We start from the raw sequence: 13,450 nt of genomic DNA on the forward strand, positions 1-13,450 counted from the left end.
GTCACTAATAATTTCAGATCCATGAACTTAGATAGGGAGTGAGAAAATGTGAAATGGAGCCTGTGGTTTTCTCATTAAATGACATTGTGTGTTGCAAACATTGTTTAGAGTCTCATTTTGTTTAATATGGGTGTGTGATTTCTAGACACAGAGGGTTGTTTAAAAAGATAGGATGTATGCCCTGTGAGTCTCTTTTACTTAAAACGGCAGGATTAATATTCATGTAACACTACACACAGGTGCACAGCTGTGGGATTTTAGAGCTCTGTATTCCATTCCCGTAAACTAGCCAGTTTCAGAACCTTTGCTTAATCACGTTGACCACTGCAACTCAGATTATGATTTTTACAGCTACTGCCACAACACCAATTTTCCCACAGCATTTCTCACCCTCTTCCCTTCCCTCTTAATCCGCCTTCACCTTTGCCTCCTGAGAAGACCTGGCAATATTCAAATAGGACAGAGAATGCTTGATTTCAGAACAAAATGAAAATACATCTGTTGCCATTGCAACAGATAAGCAACCAGCCGGCCCTTTTCAACTGAGAGCGATTTCAGGCATCACTCCTTTTAATGGTGAATAGAGTCATTGTTTTCAGGTTTTGTTAATTTGTGATGCCCCCAGCTGCTCTCTCTCATCTGATCAAGGGCATTCCTGAACATGTGGACAGCTCAGTCTGGTAAAATAACTGACACAAAACTCATGAGGGCCAGCCAGCTGTCCTAATGAGCAGAAGGCAAAAACATGAAAGAACAACAAGGTGCTGGGGTCACAGAATACACAACACACAGGAGCTCCACCACGAATCCGTCTCATGTCATCCTCGCTGCTTAACCGCCCAGGGTGAGAGGGGAAACTGAATACCCCATTCCTACCCCGGAGAGAGAAACGAGTTGAAGTAAGAAGTAACAGCCTTCCCTTCCCAAGAATCCTCCTCTGCTTCACCGCTACAGTACAGGCCCTTGAAGGCCCTTAATTGCTGATGGGGATGGAGCAGATAGAATCACCTTGGGAGTTTTTAAATATCTTGATTCCCAGGCCACATCCAGGCCAATTAAATTAGACTCTGAGGAATATCACCATTTAAAAAGAGAAAGAGAAAAAAGATCCAGGTAACTCCAGTGTGCAGCCAAGTCTGAGACCCAGTGGGCTAGTCTGAGCAAGCTAGAGAAGAAGTAAGTGCGGCGTCTGACAAGATGAAGCTCCACTCTCCCCAAGAATACTTAGGAGCTAGTTGTTGCAAAGAGAAGAAAGGGAAGAAAGGCAGCAGGAAGAACCAAGTTGCCCCTTCCTGTCTTTTTTAAGTCAACTGGAGTCTCCACCCACCCAGTGTGGGTAACCTAGGCTTCCACCCGCAGGTCGGGTTGGGGGGAGGTGAGTCCCCAGGTCTGGGGGACTGGGCGGGGTGAGGTGACCGCTGGGAGCGCTACCCGGCAGCGCATCAGCAGCCTCAGGCGTGGGCCCTGCACTCTCCAGAGAAGGCGGCGGCTGCCGGGTGGAGAGCAATTTGGGGGCGCAAAAGAAAGCTGGCTCGGGCGCAGGTGGCGCTCGCAGCCCCAGCCCACAGTTGAGCCAATCGCGGGCGCAAGCGCAGCCTGGTGGCTGCGGCGGTAACGGAGCGCGGGGCTCTGGCAGGAGCCGGCGGAGGCAAAGGCAGCGCCAACCGAGAGCCGCGCGCAGGCTGGAGGGAGATCTGCGGCGAGGAGCCGGCGAGAGCGCTCGGCGCTGGGCGGTTTCCTGGCCGAGGGAGGCTAACTTCTCATGGGGAAGAAGTGGAGGGATGCGGCGGAAATGGAGCGGGGCTGCTCCGACCGCGAGGACAGCGCGGAGAGCCGCAGGCGCAGCCGGAGCGCCAGCCGGGGCAGGTTTGCTGAGTCGTGGAAAAGGTTAAGTTCCAAGCAGGGGTCTACCAAGCGCTCGGGACTCCCGTCGCAGCAGACGCCGGTGAGTGGCCAGGGGAGAGCCCCAGTCTTTGCTTTCCTTTCTCCCTCCGCACAAGACTCGAGCCCTTTCCATGGTGCTGAACTTGCCTCTTTAAGGGTGTGAGCCAGGGAACTTGTGGCGCCGCTTCTAATGAAAGAAAGTGCTGGGGGCTGTGAGGTAGGGCGAGAAGGAACGTCTTCCTTCCCTTCAGCAGGGGAGGGTCTCCTGACGTATCTGCAAAAATTGAAAACATGTTCGAGAGGCGAGGGGGCTCGCTGTTAGATCATAAGAGTTTTGCAGTTAACAGAGCGTGTGAGATGTTGTCGAGTGTATTGTGACTCCTATGTACGTTCCCAAGGGTCTGTCTGTGCAGCATGTCGAAGGTACTCGGCCTCCGCTGAATGAGGGCGGAATAGAAAGGGCAAGCCATATTTTTACTCTCTTAACACTTGCTCTTTCCATCCCACACCCCCACTATTTTAATGGGAGCGTTTAATTGTTTGCAGAATGTCATTTGCATACAGAGAATAGCAAGAATATCCCAGGTGCTTATAATCCCACTGCTTAACATATACAGCGTTCAAACAACAGTTTTCCCATGTGTCAGCTCCTCTTCACTGTCTAATTAGTGCAATAAAAGCACTCAAGTGAAATTAATATAGGCATCATATGTGTGTAGAGAAGTGCAGTTGATAAAAAACTTTAGCTGCATTTGCATTTTTAGTACGTGAATATTATGTTTTCCTTTATCCCAGAGGGAGAGAACTCTGTTCTAGAAGAGAATGCAAAGCCCTCCTGTTGCTCCTTGGGAAGGAGGATACACCACTTTTAACTTCCCAAGCATCATTAAGAATACCAGAGTGTGTGTGTGTGCGCGCACGCGCGTGTGTGTGTGTGTGTGTATTTGTTTTACATCCAAAGGGCTTGACAGCAGATGTTGCATATTGAAGAGACTTTGATTTAATTAAAAGAAATAATGGTACATAAGCATTGATCCCACAGCGTGATTAATGTTACCCTGCTCTGTTTTTGGGAAGTCGTCACTGAAGGATAAAAATTAATCCCCGAAAAGTAAGATGTTTAAACATTACTTCAACAGAATGTAATATAAACATTTAAAATTTTTGGTGTGTTTATTTTGGTTGCTTGTTTGCAAAAATGTTATGAAATTTCAGGTATTGTTCTCAAATACTTAATGTTTTTTGTGAGCAGGTTTTTTCATCTAAATATGGGTATAGCACACGTAAAAAGGCAAAGTGATTTTACTTCAGGTGTAGAAATATTGTTTAGAAATGTGGACTCGAAAATATTTTTTTAAAAGAATATTAATCTGATGATAGGTTTTTCTGAAATAAATTATGTGGAAAATATAAAATTCATGACATCTGTTTTTTATCAAGTATGTGAACTAAAAATTTAATCCTCTTTTTAATAGGAAGTCTAAGTATTAATCTGAGGAACTTATGCTGCGTTTTTGATTCTGTTCAACAGGTGTGTGCAAAGTCTATATCAGGAACATATAAAATCTTCATATAACTATGTTATAAGTTAGAGTAAATGATTGCAGGATTGTTACCTAGAATAAAAATGTGGGAAAGAGCCTAAGAGGGTACCATGACAACCAGAGACATCTGGAAAAGTAACTATGTCCTCTTGTTTACTAAGGGTGATGATGGTGCTGTAGTTCTCTGTAGTACTTGTTAATTGAAACATTAGTAATTCAGTTAAAAACAAGTTAAGGCAAAAGCCTGTGATTATTCTCACATTGCATGGCAAATTAGATACTGATTTTCTTCTGAAAACCTAATAATAAGTGCTTCTAGCTATAATTTTTAATTATCAGTATTTTAAGCAAAGATAGTGAGGTTTTATAAATTTTAGAGCTAAGATGATGGTTTTGAACCAAGGTTTGATTCTATAGTTGTTAACAAAGAGTTTTGACTTCATTTGTGAGAAACCCAACTTATTTATGCAAACAGGAGGAAGGAAATCATAATGCTTATAGCAGACATGCTTACAAAAGTTTTAATCTTTAAGGTAAGATTTTTTCTCCCCCTTAAATTGAGCTATGAAAAATAGCCTAACCTATAAAGATTAAAGCAGTTAATATGATTAATGCTGCTTTTTATTTATTTGTATGAATAGGTAAAATATTCCATAATGTAGCTGTGAATCCTATTCATTATGTATTGTCCCCAAAATATTGTGGTATCCATCCTGACAAAGAAAATATGAGGGGTTCACTCTTTCTTTTGAAGACAAAATAGAAAAACGTGGAAAAATTTGATTAATAGTAAAACATGGGGGCTTTCATAAATCTTTTTTCTTTTGAGAATATAAAATAATTGTTTTTCTTAATGTGATATTTGTTACTCTCTTCTCTGCTTTAGTTGGATTCTTGAAATCATTTCGAGTTAAAGTTATTCCCAGGGAATGATATAGTCCATGACTCTGTCCCAAAGGGAATGATTGTATTAGTTTTTTTTTTTTTTTTTTTCTTTTGAGATGGAGTCTTGCTCTGTTGCCAGGCTGGAGTGCAGTGGCGCGATCTTGGCTCACTGCAACCTCTGCCTCCCTGGTTCAAGTGATTCTCCTGCCTCAGCCTTCTGAGTAGCTGGGATTACAGGCACATGCCCCCACACCTAGCTAAGTTTTGTATTTTTAGTAGAGATGGGGTTTCACCATGTTGGACAGGGTGGCCTCGATCTCCTGACCTTGTGATCTGCCTGCCTCAGCTTTCCAACGTGCTGGAATTACAGGCATGAACCACTGCGCCTGGCCTAGTTTTCATTTTCACTAGCAACAAAGCATTGCTTACATCATAATTAATAGAAGATATTTTATTTAGCAAGGAGAGTTCTGCTATACTCCTGGTATCCAGAAGTACTTTATTCATGATCTGAGACATGCTGTTTTCGTGTGTAAAGTGTAGGGGAGGTCAGCTTGACTTGGCGCTGGCAGTTAGATTTCCTACCTACTTATCACTAAGTAAATATGTAGGGGTTTTCTTAGAGGTTGGGTCACTCCATAATTTTGATGCCAGTATTAGAAACCCAAAAGTTGCATTTCTGGCAGTCTCTTTGGAGTGAACTCTTGATGCTCTTATGGAGTATGGCAGGCCTACAGTAGAAAATGTGTGCTATCCCTGCCACTGCCCACTTGGATCTGCTTCTGTTCTGGTGACAGGCAGAAGCAGCGCTGCCCTGTGCAGTAGCTGAAGGATGGGGCAGCTGTTCTGTGTCCTAATAGTGGCATTTAAAATGCATGTTCTCAAGTTCTGGACCACAATAGTGGGTGTGTCTAACGAATCAATCCTTGTTGATTTGAAAAGACTTTTTTTTTTTTTCCCATTTTTGTAATTCAGTAAACATTCTTCTCGCCCCTATTTTAAGGCTTCATGGTTTACAATGGAAGCTTTATGAATTAATGTTGCTTTGTTATAATCTATTAATCTACAATACTAAAATTACACCCCAAATCATAAAATTCTGCTATGGCAAAGTGGTATTTAATTATATGCATTCCTTGGAAATTTTCTGAGATTGGGTCATAGGTTATTTTTCAAATCTAAACTGTTTTTTAGTAAATGTAAAGACATTTTATATTAATTTTATAATTGTATTATTATGAAAGTTATACATTTGAAATTCAGATATCAAATTAAGCTTCTGGATATTAATGTTTTAAATACTGTCTGTGTTGAATTAGTCAATAGGTATAAATGTAATTTAAAACTTCTTTGTCTCCATTCTATAAGATTTGGATTTCATATTTCTTTGTGAATTATTGTTCTTGTTATTCCTGCTATTTGTTTTGATTCTATCTGTACAGAAATGCATGGAAATCTATTGAAAGTTGATTCAATAAGTGCTGTCTCGCATTACAAATATCAGATGCTTACCACAGCATGTATGTATTTTTATTTTATCACGAATTTTAAAATCAGAATATAAAGGAAAAATCCAGCATTATTTTGGGAGAAAGAGAAAAAGAATTTAGATTTCAATTAAGTATATTTATCTCCTCCCAAATTGTATGCTCTCCTTTTCAAGCTTAATTTAAATTTAACCACACATTTATCTTTATTTAATTATTTATATTTATTTAGGTAAAATATACATATACAATTTACCATATTTGCCATTTTTCAGTGTATAGTTTAGTGGTAATAAATGGATTTATACTCTTTTTTTTTTTTTGGCCTCCATATCCCCCCTTTCCCTTGCAGTTAGCATGTATGTATTTTTAATTTTAAAAGGAGATTTCTCTTTCTACCCCCACAGCTATTTAAAAGCTTGTTTTCAAATATGTGCAGATTTAATTTAGTCTCAGAGTAAACTCTGTAAAAGGAAAAAAAGAAATGGTGCTGAGGGAGTAAAATGATGGAGGTGTAATTAGAGTTGTTTTTCAACCTTAGACAGCACTCTTGCTTCCACTAATGCTATAATTACCTTTATCAGCAGGTACCAACCACAGATTATCACACCTTGTGCAGACAAGTGGGCAACTGAGAGAGTGTATGGAAACAGCAGTGAGTATGTAGAAAGCACAGTGCTACCAAGTAAGCAAGTACATTTCAGCTGGTTACCAAAGCCACTCTTCTCACAGCTCTTTGAGATGCTGTGTGTGCAGGAGGGATCCACAAACAAACCTACCATTCGTTTCTGATGTTGACTTGCCCTCTTCGAGTCTACTAGGTAATTGCCAGTTTTCCCTGCTAAAAGCAGAATTCTTTAAGGTCTTAAAATAAATGAGGAAGGCCAGGCACAGTGGCGCATGCCTGTAATCCCAGCATTTTGGGAGGCCGAGGCGGGTGGATCACAAGGTCAGGAGATAGAAACCATTCTGGCCAAAATGGTGAAACCCCATCTGTACTAAAAATACAAAAATTGGCTGGGGGTGGTAGTGCGCGACCGTAGTCCCAGCTACTCAGGAGGCTGAGGCAGGTGAATCACTTGAACCCTGGAGGCAGAGGTTGCAGTGAGCCAAGATCATGCCACTGCACTCCAGCCTGGCGACGGAGTGAAACTCCATCTCAAAAAAAAAAAAAAAAAAAAAAAAAAAAGAAAAGAAAAAAGAAAAAAAAAAGGAAAAAAAAAGCCAAGTCAAAGGGAAAACTGAAGTCAGAAAAACTCATCTCCCAACCAATTGCCCATTTAAGGATTACGTGGCTAGTAGGTCCTTTGTGGCTATCATAGAAACAACTGCAACTGGGTGAAAAGAATTCTTGTTTCCTTTTTCAGTGTCTAATATGCTATTGCAAAGTCATTAAACCTTTAGTAGTTTGTTCTTGTTACACAAAGGGCTCTCCTGATGAAAGCATAGCGAATCTTCTGCAGTGCTAGCCCATTATTGAATAAACCATTTCTTGACAGGTTAATTTTTGTCTACTGCCTTTTACTCACTCTGCTAAAAAAATAAAAAAGGGACAATGTTGTATTGCTCAGGAATACAGTTGTATTTTCTTGTTATTGTGATTTTTTGTGTGTGTGAAAAAAAAGACCATTTTCTGGTAGTGGTCCATTTTGCTGAAGCATTTCTGAAATAATATCTTTGTCTAGTAATTAATATATCACAACCAACAAGCCCCTCCTCCTGAACACAGTGAATTAAAAATTTTAATTTAGTTTCAGCTTTAATTTGAGGATCACGAATATGTTAGAAAATGCCTAATTCAAATATTTTAAGTTTGGAGGAGTAAAATATCTTTGCGTTGTGGTGATTTTAAGTTTGTTTTCATTATTCCCAAAGATATTAGAACAGCTTCTCCTGCAATTAATTACTGAGATCTTTTAAAAACAATGGAATCATTAAAAATAACTTATAAATAGTAAGAAAACGTTACTTTCATTTTGTTAGACCAGCTGTGATGGACTATGTGTTGCTTTTACTTTTTATTTCTTTCATTTGCAAAGCTAAAAGAGGGCTGGTAAAGCAAAAATGAAAGGATTATAGAGAACAACGTTTAAAGAAACATTCATCTAACTTTTGTTGAACACTTAAGTGTTAGGCACCATGGTAAGTACTGGACAGCCTCTCTAATAGAGCTGATAGTTTAACACAAGAGATATGCAAAGTGACAATACAGAGATACACAAAGTCTAGCTTTATAGTCAGAATACCTTGGAGCAAAGGTTAAAGTAGTCAATGCTTCTTTAAGTGTGGTAGTGGGAGGCTTAGAGAAAAAGCTTCTGAGACGTTGTACCTGCTTCTCAAAAGATGAGGAAGAAAAACAGTCGCTTGGATTTTGCAATTTGGAAAGAGGGCAATAATACCTTTCTGAGAGTCATTTTAAATGAGTCATGAGGATAGATACCAGTGCAGTGAATGGGAGGCAAGTTAGATGAGGAAAAGAAATAACAACAATGACAGCAAGTGCAAATATTTGTATGGTACTTACTATGTGCCAGGCACTCTTCTAAGCACATTGCATGTGCTGTTGTCTATTTCCTGACTTCCCATTAGAGTTCCACTATTTATTACAGCTGAAATATAAGCTCCACAAAGATAGGATCATTGTTTTGTTCACTGATTCATCCGTGAGCCTTGAACAGTACCTGGCACATAGTGAGCACTCAAATATTTCCTCAGTGAATGAATTAATCAATTAGTAAGTACCTTAATAAATGTAATACTCTCTAATTAATATAAGGTAGATTTTAGGTTCTTGGCTATGGAGAGAAAAATAAATAGAGACAGAAATTTGTTTTTGCAAGATGAGAGAGATATCAGCATGCTTATTTGCTAGAGAAACAACCTAGTAAAGAAGGAGAGTTTAAATAACCAGGAGATAGAATAGCGATAAAAACTAGTCCATAGACCTGCAGGAGGTGGGATTTATTTTACGGGATAGTTGAAGACCAATTTTTCCACAGAGTAAATACAGACTCCGATCCCTCTCTTTGTCTTTAACGACTTGCCTGGTAGAAATTAGACCTATGGTTGATTCTTTTGCAGGTTTTACTTAGTATATATTTAGTCTAGAATGTTAGTGAATTAATTCACAAGTTGTCATGCAAGAAAATATGTACTTTGATTGAAACTCTTGTTAAAAACTCAGAGATGGCTAAAATGCTATTTTGTATCTTTCTCTGACTTGGCCAAATCCCTCAAGGCACATAAAAGATTTCCCAGACTTCAGTAAGGTAGGAATCACTCCTTTGGTTGTCCTGAAGAAAGATATCTAAATTCAGAGTTGACATGACAATCTGCCAATCCATGCATTTAATATAATGGGATTGTACATTTATTAAAAATGCCTCCCTGGAATACCAAAATTTGGACCACAAAATAGCCCTAAAAAAGGGAACACATTCATGGTGATAACAAGCTAGGTTTTTGTCCTTTCTGAAGGTTAATTTTTCTAGGACTTTCTTGAGAATGGACTTTATCATGGTGAGATTAGGGCGGAAGGGCTCTGTTGAGTAAGAGTGTTCCCAAGAAGGCTGATGCGAACACAGCTCATCTCTCATTTCAGAGTTCACTGGAAAATTTCAATTCCTTTTAGAAAACAGTATGGTGGCTTTGGAACTGAGCAGATCTAGATTGGAATCCTGGTTCTGTCCATTATTAGCTGTGTAGCCTTGGGTGAATTATATTTCTATGACTCTTTTCTCCCCAATTCTGTTAGGATAATCCTTCTTCCTTTCCTAGTGAGTTTAAGATTCACTTTAATGTTTTGTTAATAAAGAAATGTGTTTATTGTATTTATTTTTATTTAAAACTTGGTCTCAAATATACAAATAGTAGAAAATATGACAAAATAATCCACATAATCATAATACACATTAGAGATGAACACTTTACCATCTTCAGTTTTTTTTGAAATAAATAAAATGTCTTAAAAGAAGCTAAAATATCCCCATGCCATTTCCTTGATTGTCCGGATCCTAATCTTTGACCTGAGTCAAAATTTTACAAGGGGCAGCAGGGGTGTGGTGCTGGCTTTCCCATCTAAGACTGTATTAACATTCAAATTAGACAGACTTGATTTCCAGCCTGATTCAGGTCATTCACTGGTTTTGCAACTGAATCTTATTGTCTTCCATCATGATAAAATGAAGGTGGAAATACCTGCCCCTGAATGAATTATGAACATTAAATGTATTGCTATGTATAGTTAATTCAGTGTCTGGTCAGAGCTATTCACTGAATGGAAACAGTTATGTAACTATTGGTGTTAACTAGACGTGTTACAACACGTGTGAAAAGCAGAAGTTGCTTTTGTTTGACAGGAAATGTTGTTTATAGTCTTTAATTTTTCTGAAATTAGAATGTTGTTGATCATATCCAAGATGTGGTATAAGACTGATGATTGTTTTGGGCTGGTTTTGAAAGTGCTTTAGAAAATAAAATCAGTTTGTCTTTTCCAAGATGATTATTTTCTACAGCAGATCCTGGTCCTTGAAATGCCCATTCTTCTATGGTTTTACCAAAGGTAGTTTATTGACGTTCTTGGGGCTAAAATATAAAATCCATACTATATTGAAATATACTTTTTGCTTTTGGCATTTTTATTACTGGATTCTTTATGTATTGAAATAGATTATAGTTATGAAATTAATCTCTTCATGAAGCTCAAGGACTTTGGGAAGGAATGTTTTTAAAACTTTCTTTTATTGTGGGATATTACAAACATATACAAAAGTAGAGGCAATGGTATAATAAACCTATAACCCAGCTTTAATAATGATCAAATCATGACAAATTAATCTTGCTTCATCTTTATCCCTATTTTCTATTTATTCTCTCCCCCACTAGATTATTTGTAAGCAAGTGTTAGGCATTACATCACTTCCTCTAAAAATATTTATTTACTTATTTTTGAGGCAGAGTCTCACTGTCACCCAGGCTGGGGTGCAGTGGCACAATCACTGCTTATGGCAGCCTCAACCTTCCAGGCTCAGGTGATTCTCCTACCTCAGCCTCCCAAGTAGCTGGGACTACAGGCATGCACCACCACATCCTGCTAATTTTTAGATTTTTTTTTTTGTAGAGAAGGGGTTTCACCACTTTGCCCAGGCTGGTCTCAAACTCCTGGGCTCAAGCGATCCTTCCACCTCAGCCTTCCAAAGTGCTAGGATTACAGGCATAAGCCTCTGCAACCGCCCAGGACTCTTTATTAAAACAAAACTGCAACACTATTATCAAATTAGAAAAAAAAAACTTCTTAATACCCACAGATATTGAATTACAACTGTATTTCCTTGATTACCTCATAATTCTGTTTGAATTAGAATCCAACTGTAGTGGACACATTATAGTTTTCCTTTTCAGTCTATAGTTTCCCCTCTCCTGATCTCTCTTCTTTTGCTCTCAACAATTATTTGTCAGATAAATGTATTTATCCTGTAGAGTTTTCTACATTCTGTATTTTGCTGAATACAGCCAAATGGTGTCATCTCAGATGTTTCTCTGTCCATTGTATTTCCTATGAACTGGTGATTTGACCAGGTGCCTAGATCAGTTTTAATTTGAGTTTTTGGCGACAATACTTCATAGGTATTCTGGCTGTATCTCATTTTTGGGTATTAGCCACCATTGGGGATAATTGTTTAGAGAAGGGGCTGGCAAACGTTTTCTTCAAAGAGCCAAATAGTAAATGTTTTGGGTTTTTTTCTTTTTTCTTTTTTTTTTTGATTTTCACTATTTTGCCCAGGCTGGAGTGAAGTGGTGCCATCTCTGCTCACTGCAACCCCTGCCCCCTGGCTTCAAGCAATTCTCCTGCCTCAGCCTCCTAAGTAGCTGGGATTACAGGTACCTGCCACCACTCCCAGCTAATTTTTGTGTTTTTAGTAGAGACAGGGTTTTACCGTGTTGGCCAGGCTTCTCTCGAACTCCTGATCACAAGTGATCCACCCACCAAAGCCTCCCAAACTGCTAGGACAGGCATGAACCACCGTGCCCGGCCAATGTTTTAGGTTTTGCAGGCTATAAGGTCTCTTATAATCATTCAATTCTTGCTGTTACAGCTCTTTCAAATGCAGCCATAAGCATTATGTAAATAAATGGTCATGGCTGTGTTCCATTAAAACATTATTTATAAACACTAAAATGGGAATTTCCTGTAATTTTTACCTTATGAAATATTATTCTTTTGATATTGTAACCATTTAAAAATGCAAAAATTATTCTTAGCTTACAGGCTAAGAAAAACTGATAATGGACTGGATCTGACCTTTATTTTGAGTTTGCCAAGATCCATTATTTTATTCGGGCATTGTAAAATAGTGATATTATGATTCTGTCTTTCCTTTTTCATTTATTAACTGAAATAATTTTATAAACAGAAACTTTCTTCATCATCTATTTTCTTATTCTGAGTTATAATTCTTATAATAAAGTCAAAATAAATGTTTGAGGCAGTTTTTAAAAAGTTGAGCTAATAATAGTAAGAGCTGTGTGGTGGCATTAATTTGTTAGTGTACTGTCAGGCCTTAGATTTTAATTGGGGCATTGTGTTCAGTTAACTAGCAGAAAATATTTGGCCCAGTAATTGTGGAGGCCAATTAAAGTATTATTAAGAAATAGAACTTGTAAAAATATATTGTCAAACTATTTCTATATTAAAGATTCTGCTTTCAGAATTTAAAAAAGTGTTGGACATCATGTTAAGTTTCCAATACTGCCATGAGAAACTACTACAAACTTAGTGGCCGAAAGTAACATGTATTTATTATCTCAGTTCTGTATACGGAAGTATAACATGGGTTCACTAGACCACACATCAAGATGTCAGCAGGGCTGTGTTTCTGTAATATCTAGGTGAAAATCTACTTGCTTGGCTTTTCCAGCTTCTAGAAACCACCCACATTCGTTGGCTCACGGTCCCTGTCTTAGTCCGTTTTCACATTGCTGATAAAGACATACCCAAGACTGGGAAGAAAAAGAGGTTTAGGTCAGGCACGGTGGCTCACAAGGCAATCCCAGCACTTTGGGAGGCCGAGGTGGGCAGATCACGAGGTTAGGAGATCGAGACCATCCTGGCCAACATGGTGAAACCCCATCTCTACTAAAATGCAAAAAATTAGCCAGGCGTGGTGGTGCGCACCTGTAATCCCAGCTACTCAGGAGGCTGAGGCAGGGGAATTGCTTGAACCTGGGAGGCGGAGATTGCAGTGAGCCGAGATCGAGCCACTGCACTCCAGCCTGGGCAACAGAGCAAGACTCCATCTCAAAAGAAAAAAAAAAAGAAAAGGAAAAAAAAGAGGTTTAATTGGACCTACAGTTCCACATGGCTGGGGAGGCCTCAGAATCATGACAGGAGGTGAAAGGCACTTCTTACATGGTGGCAGCAAGAGAAAATGAGGAAGAAGCAGAAGCAGAAACGCCTGGTAAACCCATCAGATTTTGTGAAACTTACTATCATGAGACTAGCAAGGGAAAGACTGACCCCCATGATTCAATTACCTCCTGCTGGGTGCCTCCCACAACATGTGAGAATTCTGGGAGATACAGTTCAAATCGAGATTTGGGTGGGGACACAGCCAAACCATCTCAGTCCCTTTCTCCATTTTCAAAGGCAGT

At 39.1% G+C, this 13,450-nt stretch overlaps 1 protein-coding gene across 11 annotated transcripts in view; it reads left to right on the plus strand.

Moving 5' to 3' along the window:
• The first annotated feature begins 1,625 nt into the window (after positions 1-1,625).
• The window catches only part of LOC105498657 (transient receptor potential cation channel subfamily M member 3), a 909,897-nt gene continuing 898,072 nt past the window's right edge, over positions 1,626-13,450 (plus strand). For 6 of the 11 annotated variants that reach the window (XM_011770894.3, XM_071077680.1, XM_011770897.3 and 3 more), the window contains exon 1: positions 1,626-1,945. In XM_011770894.3, coding sequence (XP_011769196.1) covers positions 1,763-1,945 — 183 coding nt within the window. In that variant the 5' untranslated portion in view covers positions 1,626-1,762. The remainder of the gene's footprint in view (positions 1,946-13,450) is intronic. The other 5 variants (XM_011770886.3, XM_011770888.3, XM_011770889.3 and 2 more) reach the window with 2 other exon arrangements.

This window comes from Macaca nemestrina, chromosome 14 (assembly GCF_043159975.1).
Source record: "Macaca nemestrina isolate mMacNem1 chromosome 14, mMacNem.hap1, whole genome shotgun sequence".
Lineage (NCBI taxonomy): Eukaryota > Metazoa > Chordata > Mammalia > Primates > Cercopithecidae > Macaca > Macaca nemestrina.